The sequence below is a fragment of the Macadamia integrifolia genome, chromosome 10 (assembly GCF_013358625.1).
Source record: "Macadamia integrifolia cultivar HAES 741 chromosome 10, SCU_Mint_v3, whole genome shotgun sequence".
Lineage (NCBI taxonomy): Eukaryota > Viridiplantae > Streptophyta > Magnoliopsida > Proteales > Proteaceae > Macadamia > Macadamia integrifolia.
The window spans coordinates 29,293,133-29,312,839 of NC_056566.1; the positions used below are offsets into that span (position 1 = coordinate 29,293,133).

Here is a 19,707-nt window from a genome sequence, read left to right on the forward strand (position 1 = left end):
CTGGGGGTGGGGGGATGTGGGGGAGTCGGAGTTGAAGGTAGGACTATTGTTGTCTACACCGTTAACAATTTGTTGACTACATATTTAAGGTTTGAAAGGGAAAGGAGAGCAAGAAGGAGAAAACAAAGCAAACCAATTCTGAAATCTTAAAACTACTCACCTTCTTGTCAATCTTTTCAGAGATAATGACATGTTTCAGATGTGCATCCTTCCTCTTCATCAGGGATTCTTCCCGTGTCTTTTTGGCATTTGCATGCTCTTCAAGCATCCAAGAAGGCAAGCCTTTCTTCTGCTGGATATGAGTCCATTGGCCCCAGCCTGGAAGTAATACTGGCTTCTCAGGTTCTGGATTCTCCTCTTTCAGAATTTCCAGTTTATCGTCCTCAAACTCTTCCTCTACATTGTCACCAGCAAAAGCACGGTGTATAAGGTCTTCTTGAGATGGAAGTTCATAGCTGGCTTTTGCACCAGAAGATAGAATCCCATCCACCATCTCTTCTTCACTGTCTGTACCAGTATCCTCATCTACCTCCTTAAGATTCAAAAGAAGAATAAAACGAAAATAAGAGTAACAAATAAGAGAGGAGCTAATCACAAGTTATCTGTTAAGTAATTAATGGATGAAGGTCAGACCTTCAGCTCCTGACGAGGCTCTACCACAACCGAAGTCTTGCCATTTTTGCCATCTACCTCTTTTCCAGTCTTCATCTGCTTATATTGTGTACAAAAATGAGTTTAAAAAAAAAAAATGAAGAAAAAGTTACTTGTTGGTTAGGAAAAATGAAAGATGAGGTTAAAGCAACCTTTCTCCAGGAGTCTGATGCAAAAATAGCTACTTCAAATGTCGTCCTGTGTCCAGGGTCTTTAACAATATCATCAAAGCTCTGCAGACCAGAAAAGCAAAAGTTATTTACATAGGAAGGGGACAGATGCAAGACAAAGAAAAGATGAAAATAACTCAACTCACTATCACCTTAAACACAGGCTGCCGACCAACACCAGACTCTTCATGGAGTGACCCCGGATCAATTTGAACATCCTTTTGTGGAAGACCAACATTTTCCTGGCCCCCATCAATGTTTTCTTTGGCCGCTAATTCGTCTTCGCTGTCACTGTAATCACTTATGTTCTTTGATTTCTTATTACTTAATTCTTGGGTATTGTTTCTAGCTGCCCCAAATACCCGTCTACCACTTAAAGTTCCTATTTTTGGATTTTCCGACTCAATAGTATCATCAAGCTGCTCTACCATGGACTCACACTCTCGAAGTGTAAGTTCTGCTTCTCTATATGCTTCTGCCTTTCTCTTTTTTTCTGCATTAACCTGCATGGAAGCAAATCAAAGATAGATAGTTACAGAAAAACGAGAACCATGATAACAATCAAAGCCAGCGAGTGCACCAAGTAGAATCAAGTGAAGTAGAGAAAGGTGAGAATAAATAAACTTTTACCATGAATGGCATCGAAAGCACCCCTGATTTAGGCTGCTCCACATCTTCCATGAGTTCAAGTGTCTTCTCTTTCATCCTGGTTAAAAGCTTGGATGCCCTGTCCTGATCTGAGCTCAAAAAAAGCTCGTTATCCTCCTCCTCATTCTCATCACTACTACCTTCACTGCTACTATTATCCTTCGCAGAATTCATCTTTCTGGTCAACAGTGCATGTTGATGAAGTTGTTCAGAAATAGCAGCTCGAGTTCCTTCATCCTGGGTGTTTAGACCACGTTCCAAAATACGTTTTGCCCACTTGGAACTGTTTTTGTGTTTCAGCGTCATACGTTCCTGCGTTTAGTATAAAGGATAAACATGAGTGTGCATGCACACAAAAAGAGAGAGAGGAATAACTGTAAGCATGATGAAAATTTGGAAGAATATCATAATAACTAATAATGTAGGATGCAAATATATTCTAGAGAGAATGTACAATCACCTCAGCTCGTTTGAACTCTTGCTTCTTTGCTTGCTCCTTAGCAGCTTCTGGGTCCATTTCCATTCCAGCAGATGCTGATTTCAGTTTATCCTTCTTCGATAACCGATGGTATATCTTGGATTTAATGTTCTTGATGCGTTTACTCTTCATTTCGTTACGGAAAAGAAGGCTACGCATTTTAGCAAGACGATTTTGACGATCTTTTACATCTTTGACTGATATCTGCCAAACATCAGTAGCCAGAGAAGCATAGGGAAGAGTCAATAACAAGTATATTGAGCTCAATACAAGTATCACTCAATAAGGTGACATAAATCATCCAAGGGACCTCGAAAAGTAGACATGGACGCAGAAAAGTACTCTAAGGCAGAAGTTCAAAGATCTGATAAAGAAGTCACTGGCTCTAAAAGGTTTTCCCTCACAGTCCTGTAACCAAATACAGTCTCCCCCCCCCCCCCTCTCTCTCTCTCTTTAAAGAAGGTTGTTCCAAATAGGCAAGAGTCTGAATTTGCATTTGGGAGATAGGCTGTCTTGGAGGGAGTATCATCATGTCTGGAGAGAGCTTAATCAACCAGCGGATTGCATTGCCTCTATGCCTTTGGCGATGTGAAACTATCATTTACCCTACTGATTTTCCAGATAAGTTTTGAAAACTTCTTAAAAGTAATTATGCCCAGTGTATCTATTACCGAATGTAAAACTCTTCCCTGATCAATGAAATTATCCTTATCTATCCAAAAAATAAAAAAGGTGTTCCTTTTGAGAAGCCAAAAAGGTAATACTATCACATATTCACATATTTTCTGATTTTAGCATTTAAAAAGCAGAAATCCATTGATTCAGTTTTTATTAACAACCTTGCTAACCCGAACACCCCCCCCCCACACACACACACAGAAGGAAAAGCAGAACACAAGATGAATAATGGAAAACATTGTCTCAGAAGGAAAAGCAGAACACCAAATGCAAATAACAGAAATACATTCTCATTTTTTTTAATCCTGCTCCTTGGAAAAGGTGGACAGATGTGGTTTACAAAGAGTGTAATAATTTGGCAGTGATGACAATCTAAACTTCACAAAATTATCGAGACACTCCACTAGCATTAGAAAGAACTATTTTGTGACTGTAACCGAACAACTAACAGGCAATATAATCAAGTAGTTGTTACAAAAGTGCTTTTGGGCTAAAGAAGATTTGCCAAAAAGAGCAAAGAGTATATTAAAAAAAAAAAAATCAACATAAAATTGTCAACGGTGCAAGACTGGCACTAAAAACAGAGGGGGAAACAAAAATTATCATTATGAAACAGATGTCATATACTGCAATTCTATACAGAACACCAGAAGAAATTAATTTTTGAAGGAGCTCTATACCTTGTTGAGCTCAAGAAGCCTTGCACCATCCTTGTTATGCGCTTCCATAAGCTTGGCATCCTGAACTAGGGAATAAATCTTCTTCTCAAAATCAGTTTTAGGTTCAAATTCAGATGCAATTGCCCCCACAGTCGAGTACCCGACATTTATATCTTCATCAAAATACAGAGTTGGTGCTTCCCGATGCTTCTTGACTAATGGCTCCCACTTAGTAATCTCCTTCTTTGATTTTTCATACACAACTTTCCTCTCCAACTTCTCACGATCAGCCTTTGGAAGAGGAGCCAGAACGGACTTAGACTTTTTGTCCACTTGATGCACTCTCTTTCGGACCTTACTGTAGCCGGACATTCCCTGGATACTTCCTAATAGATCCTCAACACTTATGTTTCCATCACCATCAATAGCACCTCTGCTTGGATTGTACTCCGATTCTGGGTGGGCTTCCGACAGAACAACAGTGTTCTTCTTCTTTTTACCTGAAAAATATCCATAATAAATATCCTGTTATCCTCAGGTGTCTGACTTTATATATAGGAAAGGACACCCCCCCCCCTCCCAAAAAAAAGAAAAAGGTACAGCTTCATAACTCCATACCTTCAAAGGCCTCACTCGGGATACCAGTAATTCCTTGCAGCATCTTTGCATGCCTTCCGTCATCATCCTCTTCAACCTCATCATCCAACCGGTTCGAATTATCTCTTCTTCTGCTCCTTTCACCACTATCATTATCCTCATCATCATCATCATCATCTTCTGATGGCAAATTCTCATCCTACATTAACGTGTACATTGTCCATGAACAAACTCAATACAAAAAAGCACTGCATCTCTCACCCCCCACCCCCCCCAAAAATTTTTTTTTAAATTGAAGTATCTCGAGGAAATATTTTAAGGATCATTTTCTGTTATACTTTACTTTCATCAACAACAAATAATCCCCCCCTCCCCGGAACAAAGAAGCCAAAAAAACTTATTTTCAGCTTAGTGAGCAATTATTTCTTTCAACAGATACACTACCATTCCATAAGAATCGTATTGCAGCCAAATCAGTATCCTGGCTAAGCATAAATACAAGAGGAGCAAAGATTCAAGCATATGGAAATTCAATTGATCTCAAAACTGATATCTTTATCAACCTTCACTGGATGAAACTACTAGAGAGAGAGAGAGAGAGAGAGAGAGAGAGAGAGAGAGAGAGAGAAAGAGAGTATTAATAAAAAGGTTATGTAATCAATAATTTTTCACGAATAAGATAGAACCGAAAGACTGGGAAACTCGAATTTTAGACTGCGTGGAAAAAGAGAAGTAAACGGCAGAAAACCTGAAACAGAAAAGGAACAAACCCTAGAGTACCTCAAATTCGTCTGGAAGCTCGTATTCGAGGTTATCAACAGTATCGAATCTCCGATTCTTCTTCGACTCCTCTTCCGGCATACGCTCTTCGTACTCGTACACATCACCGACATCTGAATCGATCTCTTCGTCACTGTTCCTTGGGTTAGGGTTTAGGACATCGAGCTCGCGTTTCAACGCAGAGGGCAACCTAGGACCAGTCTTTTTCCGCTCATCCTTCTTCTTCGTTCTCTTCTTCTTATCTACAGTAGAATGTAACTGCTTTCTCTTCATACCGCTCGCGTCTTTCCTCTGTTTAGTATCCTCTCTCATCCTTCTCTTCTTCTCCAACACTATCTTTGCAGGAATGAGGCCTTCGGCTCCCACAGCGGCGAAAGAAGAGCGAACGAACTGTTTTTCCTGGCTCCAATACCTCTCTTCACAGGCATCAGGCTTCCGCCACTGATGTTTGGTTACAGATATACGTTTAACCTGATTTTCTGACCGGGGCCGGCTGCTTAGTGGTGTGGTTCGGTTCTTAGGGTCAGAAGTAGAAACTAAATCGAACCGTTTAAAACAGTTTCATGTAATGAATCAAAATTGAACCGTTTATTAAACGATTATATGCGCACCGGGTGGTCCAGGTTCCCGATTCACGACTCACAAGCACTGCGGCTTGACCTGGCCCTGCAAATGAGGTGCTTGTGCTTGTTCCCTGCAGCGGCCGTTATTCTTGTGCGCCCCCAACTGTCTCGCTTCTCTGCAAAGAAGAGGCATGGCCGATTGACAGCCCAGCTCCGAAACCATGATGATCCACTCCTTCAAGCGGCCATCGACGCCGCTTCTCTTCGATTTGAAGAGACCTGTAAACCAGGTAAGCTATATCTCTCTTATTTTATAGAAAGGTTTTGCCGGAAATTATTTCAAGTCTCTAATTAATCCTTGCACTTGCAGAGCCTCTGTTTCTAGACCCATACGCCGGTTGCTTCATTGGTTCTGATACGAATGAGGATATGAAGCTATCCCCATCGTTTAGTGCATCCCTACACCACTATTGCTTAGCAACAAAGTTCATTGATGATAAGTTGCTTTCTACTATCAATCTGATGGAAGGGCTTAGACAGGTGGGATAAGATACAATCTTGCCATTACATTTTTGCTTAGAAATCCATAGAAGAACATGGCGTACGTCTACTATCTCTGTAATAATATCCTGCAGATTGTTCTGTTGGCAGATGGTATGGACACACGGCCGTATCGGCTCAATTGGCCAAACTCTACCATAATATTTGATATATCTCCAGACCTAGTCTTCCAAATAGCTGCTCAAAGGCTCGAAGGTGCCTGCCTGTGTGGATTATGCTTTATTTGCCTTCCTTGGTCTCGTTTTTTTTTTTTTTTGGCTGCACCCTCAATTCCTTGTCTTTGGTTGTTATTTTATTGAAAGATGAGCTTGGGCTTCCTGCATTATGTGGGGAACTTCATCTGACTGCAATTGGTATTGCTCTTCCTAATTTTCCAGCATTTCTTAGAAGATGGCAGCAGAGACCAATCGTGTACAGCCCTTGTTCTCCAAATTTATTGTAATTTGTATATTATCATCACATACAGTCTTCCATTAAATTGTATACTTCCAGCTTCATGAACTTTTCCCTCAGCACAACATCAGCATATTCCTCAGGAGTTGAGATATTATCGACAGCACTATTTCCCCTTCCCCCCCCCCCTCTTTCCCTCACTGTTTTTTACAAGTTCAACTTGTCTACATTTCCTTCTAAGCTTTTTCAGAGAAGTCATTCAACATATTTTCACAGTTTCTTTTCCACAAAAACTGATTCAGGTGTCGGGGCTAAGATTCCAAGAAACTGCTTATTCGTTCATGTTCCGTACAAGTGCCTTGATGTACAAGAGATCTTGCAAAGAAAAGGGTTTATGGGTAGCCAGCCTAGTTTTTGGATATTCCAGGTGATCAAATTTCATTGTCAACAACAACAATTGGTAGTTGTCAAAGTCTTCTTCCGAGTATCTTTCCTTGGTTGTTCAAGGGTGTAAAGTTTGAATAGATGCTTAACTGAATTTTTGTTAAAATGATTTCGCAGGGATTGCCTGTGTTGAACTTGGCAAGTTTTAATGAGCTTTTGTTTATCATCAGTTGTTTAGCCACAAAAGGAAGCCTTCTTGTAGGAGAACTACCCATATGGTTGACTGAAACTGAAGTTGGAAACAAGGTTCGATGGCAAGAGGCACACTACAGTAGTTTAACATTTTATTGGTCCCAATTCCTTTTCTGGAAACGCTAATTTATTACTTTACATGTATTATGCAGTCCACTACCCAGAAATGGATGGACAAGTTGTTCTTGAGCAATGGTTTCCAGGTGGAGATCATCGACTTCAAGGATGTCGCAAGGAGCGTGGGCAGGAATCCACCATTGGGAGGGTACAAGAATATACTTTTTGTTGCAGAACAATTGCGTTTGTCTGATGATCAGGTAAAACTCATACTTCTATATTTAGATGCAAAAGTTATTTAGATATGATGGTTGATAGAGGCAAGGAGTAAAGTATTGGTATCGGTCGCCATATCGGTCGACCAAAATTAAGATACGTATCGGAGGGTATCGTATCGTATTGGAGATACGCTAAAGATACGCACATAAATGGATATTAAACACCTTTTTAAACACTTTTGCATAAAAAATTTATTAAAAAAAGCTATTAATAACATGTATTATGCATAAACACTAAATTGAGGGTATCGCAGTAAGAATTCAAGGTTTGAAGTTGTCCCATAAATGTAAAATCCTTGTTCCCAACCTTGATTTCCACTTTAGTTAAAGAAAAATATAGTTGACTACGACTTTGGAACAAAAACCCCTTAAAAATTCGTGTTTTCTAAAAAAATACCCATCTTGGCCATTATATGACCGTAGCGCGCTGTATCGGTACATACCGATATTCACCAATATTCACCAATACGTACTGATCGATACATACCGATACTCACCAATAAGTACTAATACTCATCGATACATACCGATTGATACATACAAATACTCACCGATACGTACCGATACATACCGAAACGTATATTTCACCTCGATTTTATATTTTTCATAGAGTATAAATATTTATCGATAGTGCATAGGTGCATATCGGTATGTATCGTAGGATATATATCGATACGAAAGGATTTTAAAAATTTCATGTATCGTATCGGTATGTATCGTATCGGTCTACTAAATTTAAGATACGTATCGGAGGGTATCGTATCAGTATCAAAGATACTTTAAACCATGGATAGAGGAGAAGATGGAGAATGGAGGCAAGAAGAACATGCTTAAAAAAGGCTGGCTGAGTGCTTCCTCAAATCCATTCCACCTGAATTCTTCCATGTTTCCTTTGGTCATGGTGGCTAGTCCTTGGTCCTTAGCATGAAGTGGAACTACAAGAAAACTTTCTTTATCTTTATGGGTAACCAATCCATTTTCAAATATAGTTGGGAAACTATCCCCAAGAGACCCAGAGTGTGATCCTTTTAGATGTCAATGGTTTATGATGGGTTTTCTGCCCCGCTTGGCTGTTTGGGTGCTTAAGTCAGGTGGATATGGGGATTAGGGTGCCTCTTCTTTTTTAAGTTAACCCAAGCAGCACTTTCTCTTTCTATTCCCCATAGGTATGAATGAGGCTTTAGCTGCTGCTTCTGGAAATTCAGCTTTTACGCCTTTTGTTTATGTCTTTGAGTGATGGTTGTTGCCTGCGCAGATGGAAAGTTGGAGAAGAGAATATCACAGGATTGAGGAAGAAGCAGATGAAGAGGGGTTTGAGGAAATATGATTAAGATTGTGAGTTCCTTATTGGACACTACAATTTTCCTCTTCCTTTTTACCTAGTATTTGTTATTAACATGGGATATTGTATGTGCTTATGTTTATAAAACTCAACTGAACTGTTATTCCAATTGTTTGGGGATGATTACATTTGTATCATGTTCAAAAATTTCTGGTTTAGTTAACTGAAGAGTTGTGGTTATAATGGCATTGAGCAAGATTAATGAAGCTAGAGCAGTCTATTAATGATCTGAATTGGTAACAAGAGAAGCCTAGGAAGTACCATCGACTAGCATAGCGTATATGCCCATTATCTTTGCATTTCTCAGCTATTTATAAAAATGGGTGAACTGAAATGTCACCTCTCTGTTGTATGAGCACGTAGCCTGTATCAAGGTTGAAATTTTAGTTCCTGCTTAAAGAAGCCATTGCATTCTGTGCGTGTGAAGACTGAGAGGAAGTCATGTTTCAGTTCAACAAATCTCATGTATCTGTTTGAGATGGTTGAATGGAAGAATCTTTCCCTTGTGGTCACATGAGGTGTTTAGGTTGGAAGTTTTGTTTTTAGGAAAGCTCTCCTCCACCCCCCCCCCCAAAAAAAAAAAAAACTGTGACAGTACTGACACTAATTAAGAAAACACATCAGAATGTCAACATGAAAGAGTGCACTCCTACAAACTCATATCCCATCGTGGGAAGACCTGCAGATCAGGACATTGGGGTCTGATACCATTCTAAAACAGGCAGTGAAAAGTAAGGTGTGGGGTGTTGGATGCTATGCCAAGTCCCTCCATTGGTGTAAAACACACCTTGTTGCCTGGTTTTCTTGCTTTTAAATTGTTAAAGACTAGCAGAAGCAGTCTTGAGTTATAGACGTGATGGTTATTTTAAAGTCCCATTTAGTCAACCACTTCTCAAGTGATCATTCTGCATTAACATTTTAATCTCGTTGGAGCTCTGGTTTCTTTCAAGCAGCAACCTTTTGGGGCTTTGGCTTCTCCTACGGTTAGTGAACTAAATTGTCTCAAGTTCGCCATGGTGTTTAAGCATTTTCTGCCAGGGAACTAAGGGATCCGGTTCCACTGCTGCACACAAGAGGTGGCAGCTCAGATCGGACGCCCTGGAACGCCTCTTCACGGGCACAATCTTCGAGATGCTCTAAGGCGTTGGATCTGAACTGCCTTATCTTATGCGCAGTAGAGGAGCCCTTCCGGAACAAAGTGCTTAATACATTAAAGGGAGACAGGAAATCAAAAAGGACACACATACAACACAAAGACTAAAATAAGTTATATAAATAAAAAAATTTAAGAATATAAATAACATTTGAGAAAATAGAGTACACCTCAAGAGGAATTTGAACTTTCTTCTCTGGATTCAGGAGGGGTACTGGTGGATTCCAGCCCCACAGGTGAGGAGAATTCTCGATCATATTTTTTCCCTTTCTTGTTCTATTCTCCATCAATTATAGGTTAGTGAAGACACAAGCTTGAGTCTTGAGAGCAGACAAACACTCGAAACAGTTTTTGGGCTTGGTTACTACGACCAATTTGGTGAGGAGGCACCCTTCTCCATAAGGGCTGTTTTGGTATGATTTCTATTTTAATTTTATGGGGGTAATTTTGATTTAATTTTTACATTTTATTTTAGTAACATAGAAATCAAATTTCAATGAAATTCTGAAGTAGATGACAAGCACTTTCAATGTCAAAATTAAAATTGAAATTGAAATTAAATTCATTCCTACTTTTGGTGAGCGCATGATAAATTTGATGTGCAAAATAGTACTTCCTAGTCAAAACAGAAATTACGGGGGACTATTTATAGTTAGCCAATTAAGAATTCTCTGACATACTAGTACTAGTAGTGTATCAAAGATGCAATCATCAATTCTCTTGAGAGGTTCGATTCGGATTGAAATGATCAATCTTGATTTTAGAAGCCGGAGCAGTCAATTTCAGGGTTTTGGGGATTAGATTGCTTGGTTTTCAGATCTGGGACTGATTCTAGGGTTTATGAGACTGATTCAAATCCATTTTAGATCGAAATCCGTAAGGATTGATTAATAAGCATATCAAAGCATACAAAACATGTGAAATAACTGGCACACATGCAAAGACTTCCCTGAAATAGATGAATGAAAGACTATAATAATGAAGATTTGTGCAACCATTATCCATAGAGATAAGATCATCCAACGACGAGAATGTATCTAACCTCCATCTATGGTGAGATATGTTCACACAACATCATAGGTGTGTGTGCAACCACTACTTTTTTCATGGTTTCCTTTGGTTGCAATAGAAATTAAAAAGAAGAATAGTAAAATTTTCATTCTTAAAAATGAAATGTTTGTAATCATTACTCCATGTGACTATATCATTGACTTCAAATTATTCATATTTGATTATTAAGTTTTACTTGACTTTACATCTAAAACCCTTTGCTATAATATGCAAAATGTGTCATTACTAAATATGTTCTATAAAAAATATAAGTCATTACTAAATATGGTTACAAAAAATGAAGTAGTTTATAACTTTATATAATCACATGAGACTCGCATGGAGTAATATTATACAATTTTCTATTTTAAGTATGAAAATTTCCTTTCCATTCCTCATAATATCCCTTCCAACCAAACATAGCGTTAGGATCTGAGGTAGAATTAAATGAAAAAGGGTTTTAAAATCGGCTCAAATCGGTGTCGGCCACCACTGAATCCGATTTATGATCTTGTCTTATGGAAACACGAACGGTCTATGTTGCAAGACAACAACATTCTTGATATGGTTGAGAAGTACCATATCAAATCGGATAACGAAAATAATTAAACGGTTCCGGAGAGTTGATAGGGATTGGAATTAGGCAGCAGTAGGGGTGAAAACAGCTCCGACCACTCTGAAGGTGGAAGAAGCAGAGAAGCTCTTCCAGGTTCTATCTCCGAAGAAACCCTAAAATGGATGTCAATCTACGAGCCCTAGAACAACTGGAGACCAAGGTTGAAGAAGACCAGGAAGAAATTGCATCCTCATCCTCCAAAGTCGCCTCTGTAGTTGCTTCTCCGTTGCCCACTGCTTCAATCTCTCTCTCCCTCTCAACCATCCTCCCCACTCATCTCCTTCCCCATCTCAAACCCTCCTCCCTGCTCGCTTCTCCTCCCAACAAAATCAAAATCCCCTCTCAGATATACTCTCTGTCTCATCTTTCCCTCTCGGCCTCCTCCCTTTCTCCTCCCAAGCAATCCTTTAGCTCCACATTCTCGGCCTCTCCACTCCAAGCCCCTCTCTGCCACGGGCCGCGCTGGTCCTCCGAACCGTCCAACCTCGCCGGAGTCCGTCGTTCGTCCATCGTGTGGTTCCGAAATGACCTCCGTGTGCACGACAATGAGTGCCTCAACACTGCCCAGAACGAGTCCATTTCGGTCCTCCCTGTCTACTGCTTTGACCCACGCGACTACGGTAAGTCCTCCTCGGGATTTGATAAGACGGGGCCTTACCGTGCTGCTTTCTTGATTGAGTCCGTCTCTGATCTGCGGCGGACTCTCCAGTCCAGAGGTTCCGACCTCGTGATCAGGATTGGGAAGCCGGAGATCGTTTTAGTTGAGTTGGCGAAGGCTATCGGGGCCGATGCCGTCTATGCACATAGGGAGGTCTCACACAATGAGGTTATTGCCGAGGAGAAGATTGAGGCGGCGATGAAGGAGGAAGGTGTGGAGGTGAAATTCTTCTGGGGGAGCACCTTGTATCACCTCGACGATTTGCCGTTCAAGCTGGAGGATATGCCATCTAATTATGGTGGGTTTAGGGAGAAGGTGCAAGCTCTAGAAGTGAGGAATACAATTGCGGCTTTGGATCAGTTGAAGGGCTTGCCTGCCAGAGGAGATGTAGAGCCCGGTGAGATTCCGACATTACTGGATCTGGGGCTCAGCCCAACTGCAACAATGACTCAGGTTCGGCTGCTCAGTTTACTTAATGTTTCTCAATTTCCTTCATTTTTAACGAAGCCACTTTTCATCTTTTTTTTTTTTTTTTTTTTTTTGGGAAAGCTGGCTAGTGTTCAGTTTGATTGAGGTCAGCTACAATTACGATTAGAGCAAATTGGAATTGGTTTAGTTCATGTTTTGAGTTCTAAATTTCTTACTAGTAAATTTTTGTTTCGTAACAAAGCCATTGCACAATTTTCTTATTGCAAAAACTTTTAGTTGGTGTGAAACTTTCATAATACCTCCAAGAAGGTATAACTCTTGTTGTATTCTGTGATATTTGAATTTGCAAGAACACGGTTGATTCATAACAAGTCCATGAGCCATTCTTATGGATTCTAAAATCAATGTATTTCTGTTTGCAGTAGAGCATACTTACTACTACTTGATCAAAATTTATACAAGTGCTTCATATTATCGTCAATCCATGGACCACAGAGTGAGCAGGCATGTGAGCGCGTGTGTTCTTACCATGATAACATTAAAGCAACATAAATATGCACTCAAAGTAGAACAGACCAATAGAGTTAGAATAGCTAACTAGTTTTTGGTGTGAAAAATCTTCTCGGTAGTTCCATTCATGAAATGTATGGATTCATAAGAATCTACCGTATTTGAATTTACCAACTCATAGTGTTGTAAGAACTACCTGTAGATCCTAAAGAGTTGTTAAAAAAATTTCATGATCAAATCATTATTTCATTTAAGCTATCATTTAATTTCTACTATCCATATGATGTATTTTCATATCAAGTTTGAACTGCCAAATCTTCTGTTTCCATGTAGGAGATATCCTGACCTAAGATTACCTTTACTGCATGACCACAACCATTTGAAACAGAACTTCAGTAGTATTATCAGTTGCATTCACCCATATTCTTTGGTCTTTGCCTAACCTTCTTTTCATCTCTTGACGATAGATAGCTGGTTTTTATTTTTTTATTTTTAAAATGGATAACTGAATGACCTTACAAGATCATAATACTTATTACCCATCATTATGGACATGCTTATTACACTTACCTATTGTGCTTTACTAATCAAATCCAAGGTGCAGTGGGAATTATGGTTTGAAGACTTGAACAATTCTGCATGCTGTATTAGCAAATACTTCACATTAGTTATATCATTTTAGGTGGTTGAGAAGATTAGATGTAAAATTTTAAGGGATGGTGGTAGATATGGTCAATTTCTTGACCCTTTAGTGTGTTCTATTGATTCTGAATTGGTAAAAGAAGTTTCACATTTTGGTTTTAGATATTACCACATTAAGTGCTGAATAAGATTTGTCATCTACCAAAAAAAAAATGATTTGTCATGAATGATGTGGTTGGTTCCTGTTGAGTAGGATGGAAAGCCAGCTGCGAATGCTCATCTTGTGGGAGGAGAAACTGAAGCATTGCAGAGACTTAGAAAATTTGCAGTGGAATGTCAGGTACAGCCAAACAAGGAAGATGGTAGCATATATGGTGCAAACTTCTCCTGTAAAATCTCTCCATGGTTGGCCATGGGATGCCTGTCTCCTCGTTTCATGTTTGATGAGCTAAAGAAATCTGCCACCAGGTGCTGTAATTTATCTTTCTTATGGATATAATTTTCTAATTATATCAGAATTCTACGAAGATTTTCTTACTTGAACAAAATTTTGATTTCTAGAACAATTACTGCTGCTTCAACCCGGAAAGATGGTGGTTCTGGCTCATCTGATACTGGAATGAACTGGCTGATGTTTGAGTTGTTATGGAGAGATTTCTTCAGGTAACCGATATATCCTGAAAGCTGGCCTTGCTATAAAGTAGGTTATACTTGTGCCTGTGTCCCATGCAATAGGAAGCAGGCATTTCCTCAAAAAGAAGAAGGGTTCAGAGGCCTTGACTATGTTTTCTGGCCATGAATAAATATAAGATTGATGTCTGGCTAGACTGCAGAGGCAATCTCCCTGCAGCATAACAGGGAATGTTGTTCAGCTTCAGTGAGGAGGCTGACAGTGTGACATGTCCCACATCTAGGATGCCTGGCATTTCAAGCGTATGTACGCTTTTGGTTAAAATTCCTTTGCCTTTCTGATTGATCAGAGGTGGTACTTGCACTGTTAAAGCCGATGTGTCGACATGATATCCTGGGATCTATGCTCCTAAGTTGATTGATATAATCGCAAACCTAGACATCCATCAAATAGGGAGTCTTTCTGAGTCAATTGCTATACGTAATTTCATGGTTGGTTGATCAGAAGTGATACCTGCTCTATTCTAGTTTATATATTGGCCAACTATCTTGGGATTGGATTCTCAAGTTCGATATACACACAAATGACTGCTGGACTGTTCTCACCCAGTGAATTGAAAAAGTAATTGTCTTGAATCTACTTTAGGGCACAACTGATTAAGGACCTAGATAGAATTGATCCAGCTGGTAAGCAGTTGCAATGACATAGAACTGAGTTATTTTGGTTCTACTTTAGGGAAGCTGATGTTCGTTTACCTTCAGCTCTGATGGGGGTGGGTCAACTCACTCCACTAAAGAACCAACCAGGGTTCCACAAGAACTTGAACACACTGTTGCAAGCATGGTTTAAAATATCGGTACTGGTCAATACCGATACAGATCGTTCTGGATCTGATGGTTTTACCCTCATTTTTGGTGAATTTTTTTTGGACATATTTACCCCTGAATCGGACTTTGATCGATATGGGTTCGGCCGTTCGGGCACCCAATACGAATTCTGTAGACCATGGTTTCTAGTCCCGTTTGTGGTTTGATTTGCAGGCTCTAATCATGCTTTTCTTTTATATTCATTTCAGATTCATCACCAAGAAATACAGCTCTACCAAGAAACAGCTTGCTAGTGCTGCAGCTACAGGTTGCACTGGTGCCCTTGCTTGAGTGAGAACTAGTAAAGTGAAAGGAAATTCCAGATGTGAATTGAACTTGACCTTTTCTCTGGCTAATGATCTGTCAAAGAAGGTGCAGTGGAGATGCCACTGTTTCTGTTTCTTGGGAGGTGGCAGTTTTGGTCTGGAGACATTTTGTAAGTTTGTATATCCTTACAATAAGGAAATTCTGGGGAAACGGATATTAACTTGGGGGATATGTGTGTAGTACTGTGCTGATGAACTCAACATTCTCTATCTCAAGTTTATTTCTTAACCTTAAAAGAAAAATTCAACTTTGTTTCTTGTATGTCAATTCTCTTTGCATTGCTTTGCTGAATGGGATCCTTCTTTAACTACCTGAGATTGGGATTAGAATCTGTTCGGGTAATCTGAAGGATCCATTGTGCATATTCTTTCTTGCTTGGCCATTTTTTGGTCAAAGGGAAATCTATTCATGATAATCTTGCGTAATAGCTATGGTTTCATTTACACACAGTTCATGAAACCAGGGTGTGGAATTAGGTCAGACTGTCTTCGGCACCAATGACACTGCCTTCATGACAAGTGTATGAACTACACAATTTGCTCCTCTTGGAATAAAAGAGAAAATATATTCAGCAAAGAGAAAATATATTCAGCAAAGGAGGAAGCTAAATGCCTAATATCTCTGAGAAGTGGGTCAACATCAAGAACGCAAGATCGTCGTTGGTTGTTGATGCAGCTGATAAGTTCAGCATTGTTCAATTCCTTTAGGCCCTAGACCACCTTTTGGATGGTGTTCTAAGTATTTTTGAAGAATTAAGACACTCTCACAGTGTCATATTGTTTAAATTTTAACATTAAATGAGTATATGTTTCATTCAGTCAAAGTTTTGTCTAAAACGGTGATATATTATATAACATTCAAAACCTTATCTCAACTTAATAGGGGTCAGGTATATAGAGATTTCAAGCAAGGATGAGGGGAAGGATCCATACAAAACAATTGACAAGTAATGGTCAATTATAATAAGTGTCGGTTGTCAATCTCACACACCATTATAAATCATTCACATGCTTATAACGCGAGACTATAATAAGATATTGGCTATCTACCTGACGTAATATATGGATCGATCAAGCCAAAACGTCCTACATGCATAGCCACCACCATGAAGATAATTCATCATCCAACCTACTTTTATGAAATGAAAAATAACGAAAATAACAATTCGAGCACAACTCTGCAAGCAGAAACCATTATTTTATCTAATAAATTTATCCCTTCCTAAACAGTGAAATATTATGGTATGCTTTTAATGCATCTTAGGTTTATTCTGGCAAAGTCCTCTTGCATCAAGGTTTCAAAAAGTGGATATGGATTTGGTGAATCACCAGATTTAAATCGGAAACTCGAAATTGGGTATGGAAACAATTTGAATCGGCTGATTTTGCGATTTCAATTCCATTTTTACGATTTCAATTCCATTTTTAAAACCACGAAATCAGCCAATCCACCATCCCCATTTACCTGGTGATCTGACAAAGTATGAACAACTCAGGATCAGTCTGCTTGAATATGAGTTTTAAAATATTGTCTGGCTTAAACTAGTCATTTATGATTGGCTTCCTTGCTACTGTTTTGTGAAGAATGAAGCCATTTTTTTCAAATATATTATGATTTGGTTGCTCTCCTAATTCTGTTTTCTCCAAAGTAATTGTCTAGTGTCTCTTTCAAGTTGGAAATCAATCTGTGAGAACAACCACTAAGAAACATGAAGAAAATGAACAGATTAAATAAAAATGATACAGAGATTTAACATGGTTCACACGCCGATGTGATGTATTACGTCCATGGGCGAGGATGAAGATGATTCACTATTTGATGGAAGAAATATTACAATGAAGATCTCTCAAACTTGCGGCAAGAATTCTCACCCAGAAAAACTAACTCGAAAATCCACTTTTTTTTCTTGTTCCTCTTTGAAAATGGTGGATGGAATCACCAATAATCTTTACAAGAGCATAAACCATGTTTGAAGTGGTGAAATCGATTGCAATCTCTAACAGTGATCTCCCGGTCAAAAATCCTAGATATCATCTTAATGGCATCATGACAGTCACCACATATCCTGAGGTTCTTAACAATACGTATCAGTGTACCTGGACTTGTCATCAGAAAGCCGAAGGCAACTGCCAGCTTCTCACTATGAAAGGACAGGGCTAATTCCCTCCCTTCCTCGTCCAAGTCCAGTAATACCTCCCCTGTTCTTCCCACATAACCCTCCATCTTCAATTTCTTCATTATCTCCTCGAGCATCAAATAGATCTCACGAGCTTCTGGATGTGATTCATCCCCAACAAGAAACTCATGTAGGATACCCCCCACCTCAACCATGCTACATCCAGGGAGCTTCTTGATACTCTTTGCTTCCATTTGATCTCTCACATATCTTACATCGTCCCACCTACCCATCTTTGCATAAACATTTGATAGAAGCACAAAGGCCCCACTATTAGTGGGTTCTAACTTGATCAGTTGTTTGAGGGAAAGCTCACATATCTTGATGCTACCGTGCATCCTAGAACCATTGAGAAGGGCTCCCCACACAAGGACATCAGGTTCCATAGGCATAGATTTTATCACATTCAATGCCTCATCAATCAGCCCAGCTCTTCCATAAAGGTCCACAATGCAACCATAGTGCTGGATCAGGGGAGTAATACCAAACTCCTCACTCATCCTCTTCAAATAGGTCTTCCCCTCACTCACAAAGCCCCCATGTACACAAGCACAAAGAATACCCAAGAATGTAATAGCATTAGGCCTCACCCCTTGATCTTGCATCCTTGAGAATAAGGCAAAACACTCTTCTCCTAACCCATGCATCGCCAAGCCTGAGATCATCACACTCCAAGCCATCACATCCTTGTTAGGACCCAAATTGTCAAACACAGACCTTGCCTTTTCAATACTTCCACATTTAGCATACATATCTATCAAAGAAGTCCCCAACACCACATTCATTTCCATTCCACATTTGTCGACATAAGCATGTGCCCACTTACCATGCTCTAGTGCACCTAACCGTCCACAGGCTGAAAGAACACTGGACATGGTGAACTCATTTGGCCGCACAGTATCCAATTCCAATGACTGCATATCTCGAAATAATGATAGTGCTTCTCTATATTCACCACATCTCGTATACCCATTTATCATACAACTCCAAGAGATAACATTTCGTTGAGGCATTCTATCAAAAATCTGCCGGGCAGTACCAATAAAACCTATTTTGACATTGGATGCAATGATGGAATTCCAAGAGGGCAAGTCAGGATTTGGAATCTCATCAAAGATTTGGTGGGCAGAATTTGAATCGCCACAAGAGGAGTACATACTGATAAGAGAGGTTTGGGTGAAGGGGTCAGAGGCGAGGCCCAAGCAAAGAATGTGAGCGTGTACTTGCGTTCCTAATTGGAGATGACAAGGAGAATCGAAAGATTGGAGGAGGAAAGGGAAGGTATGGAAGTCGGGTTCGACGCCATGGCAGCGCATGCGCAGGTAAACGGATAGAGGGGAAACGGCAGAGACGGCTGGTCGATCCCTGGATTGGGCATGGGCTCGTATTAGGGTGTTCCAGGTGAAAGAATCAACGGTCGGGTGGGAAAGGTGGAGAGACGGATGAGTCGAAGATACGAGCTTCGTAGACACTCTCATTGCAAGCTGGGGAAGGCGGGAAAGCTTCCCCAACCTACTTGAGAAGGGCAACGGTATTTTGAATTCGGAACTTATTTTTTGATGAACTTTTGAATTCAGAGATTAGAAGGGCTTCAGTCCACGCCAAGAATAACTATTACAATATTACATATTCAAAAGGACAGTGACATCTGTGAGTGTTTCTAAACTCAATTAATGCTAACGGACCTAACTAAGGCTAATTTTGATGGTTATCACACCATTAGGTAACCATGATTGAGTTAACCATTACCCCATGAGAAAAGCCACAGGCCACAACATAAGAGACACTTACATGGATTTTTAAGGTAAGACTTAGAGCTGTGTCTATTTCATTCTCTATTTTCACCTGAACACTAACTTAGGTATTGGAGCCTCTTTCTTGGGGTTATCCTCTAACCCAGTTTCTAACACACGACAACACTTTTGCTTCTAAATATACTCCTCTTTACCCTTGTAATGATAGAAAGTGGGACAATGTCATGATCAAGTGGTAGTGGCATAACAGTTAGCTATCAACGTTTGAACTGAACGGATCTATAATCAATTTCTAACTTCTGGAACAACAATTGCTTAGTGCAGTTGGTGTATAAAAAATCCCATGTTCGCCAAGAGGTTCCAAGAGGTCTCAAGTTTGAACCTCTTGGCTGTTAGGGAGACCC

General features: G+C 39.7%; 4 protein-coding genes across 5 annotated transcripts in view; 2 read left to right on the forward strand and 2 right to left on the reverse strand.

The window, feature by feature from the left end:
- LOC122092362 (uncharacterized protein C57A7.06) overlaps nt 1-5,226 on the reverse strand; it is a 6,929-nt gene extending 1,703 nt beyond the window's left edge. The window contains exons 1-10 of the mRNA XM_042662673.1: nt 5,219-5,226; nt 4,662-5,154; nt 3,903-4,080; nt 3,306-3,784; nt 1,930-2,151; nt 1,452-1,781; nt 974-1,324; nt 804-884; nt 634-708; nt 161-532 (exon numbers count right to left, since the gene is read on the reverse strand). Coding sequence (XP_042518607.1) covers nt 161-532; nt 634-708; nt 804-884; nt 974-1,324; nt 1,452-1,781; nt 1,930-2,151; nt 3,306-3,784; nt 3,903-4,080; nt 4,662-5,154; nt 5,219-5,226 — 2,589 coding nt within the window. The remainder of the gene's footprint in view (nt 1-160; nt 533-633; nt 709-803; nt 885-973; nt 1,325-1,451; nt 1,782-1,929; nt 2,152-3,305; nt 3,785-3,902; nt 4,081-4,661; nt 5,155-5,218) is intronic.
- A 23-nt stretch (nt 5,227-5,249) lies between these two features.
- Nucleotides 5,250-8,720, forward strand: LOC122091511 (O-methyltransferase 1, chloroplastic). Of its 2 annotated transcripts, XM_042661504.1 has the most exons (7): nt 5,250-5,514; nt 5,595-5,764; nt 5,860-5,980; nt 6,481-6,605; nt 6,740-6,868; nt 6,967-7,131; nt 8,405-8,720. In XM_042661504.1, the coding sequence occupies exons 1-7, from the start codon at nt 5,265-5,267 to the stop codon at nt 8,474-8,476; spliced, it is 1,032 nt and encodes a 343-aa protein (XP_042517438.1). In that variant the 5' UTR covers nt 5,250-5,264; the 3' UTR covers nt 8,477-8,720. The 2 variants fall into 2 exon arrangements, with proteins under 2 accessions (XP_042517438.1, XP_042517439.1); XM_042661505.1 differs by lacking the exon at nt 5,860-5,980 and having other exon boundaries at nt 6,793-6,868.
- Nucleotides 8,721-11,316: 2,596 nt separating this feature from the next.
- Nucleotides 11,317-15,634, forward strand: LOC122091915 (blue-light photoreceptor PHR2-like). The gene is made up of 4 exons (XM_042662158.1): nt 11,317-12,421; nt 13,803-14,017; nt 14,111-14,212; nt 15,256-15,634. Exons 1-4 carry the CDS (start codon nt 11,429-11,431, stop codon nt 15,335-15,337), a joined length of 1,392 nt encoding a protein of 463 aa, XP_042518092.1. The 5' UTR covers nt 11,317-11,428; the 3' UTR covers nt 15,338-15,634.
- Nucleotides 15,635-17,082: 1,448 nt separating this feature from the next.
- LOC122091925 (pentatricopeptide repeat-containing protein At3g62890) lies at nt 17,083-19,278 on the reverse strand. The gene has a single exon (XM_042662173.1). It carries the CDS (start codon nt 19,025-19,027, stop codon nt 17,309-17,311), a length of 1,719 nt encoding a protein of 572 aa, XP_042518107.1. The 5' UTR covers nt 19,028-19,278; the 3' UTR covers nt 17,083-17,308.
- Nucleotides 19,279-19,707: the final 429 nt, after the last annotated feature.

Bases quoted from the DNA above. Each gene is read 5' to 3' on its own strand.
- LOC122091511 (XM_042661504.1), top strand. From the start codon at position 5,265: ATGCGCACCGGGTGGTCCAGGTTCCCGATTCACGACTCACAAGCACTG. The intron at 5,765-5,859 runs GTGGGATAAGAT...AATATCCTGCAG, and splicing joins TGATGGAAGGGCTTAGACAG to ATTGTTCTGTTGGCAGATGG. The intron at 6,869-6,966 runs GTTCGATGGCAA...TGTATTATGCAG, and splicing joins AAACTGAAGTTGGAAACAAG to TCCACTACCCAGAAATGGAT.
- LOC122091915 (XM_042662158.1), top strand. From the start codon at position 11,429: ATGGATGTCAATCTACGAGCCCTAGAACAACTGGAGACCAAGGTTGAA. The intron at 12,422-13,802 runs GTTCGGCTGCTC...CCTGTTGAGTAG, and splicing joins CAACTGCAACAATGACTCAG to GATGGAAAGCCAGCTGCGAA. The intron at 14,213-15,255 runs GTAACCGATATA...TATTCATTTCAG, and splicing joins TTATGGAGAGATTTCTTCAG to ATTCATCACCAAGAAATACA.
- LOC122091925 (XM_042662173.1), bottom strand. From the start codon at position 19,027: ATGAGAGTGTCTACGAAGCTCGTATCTTCGACTCATCCGTCTCTCCAC.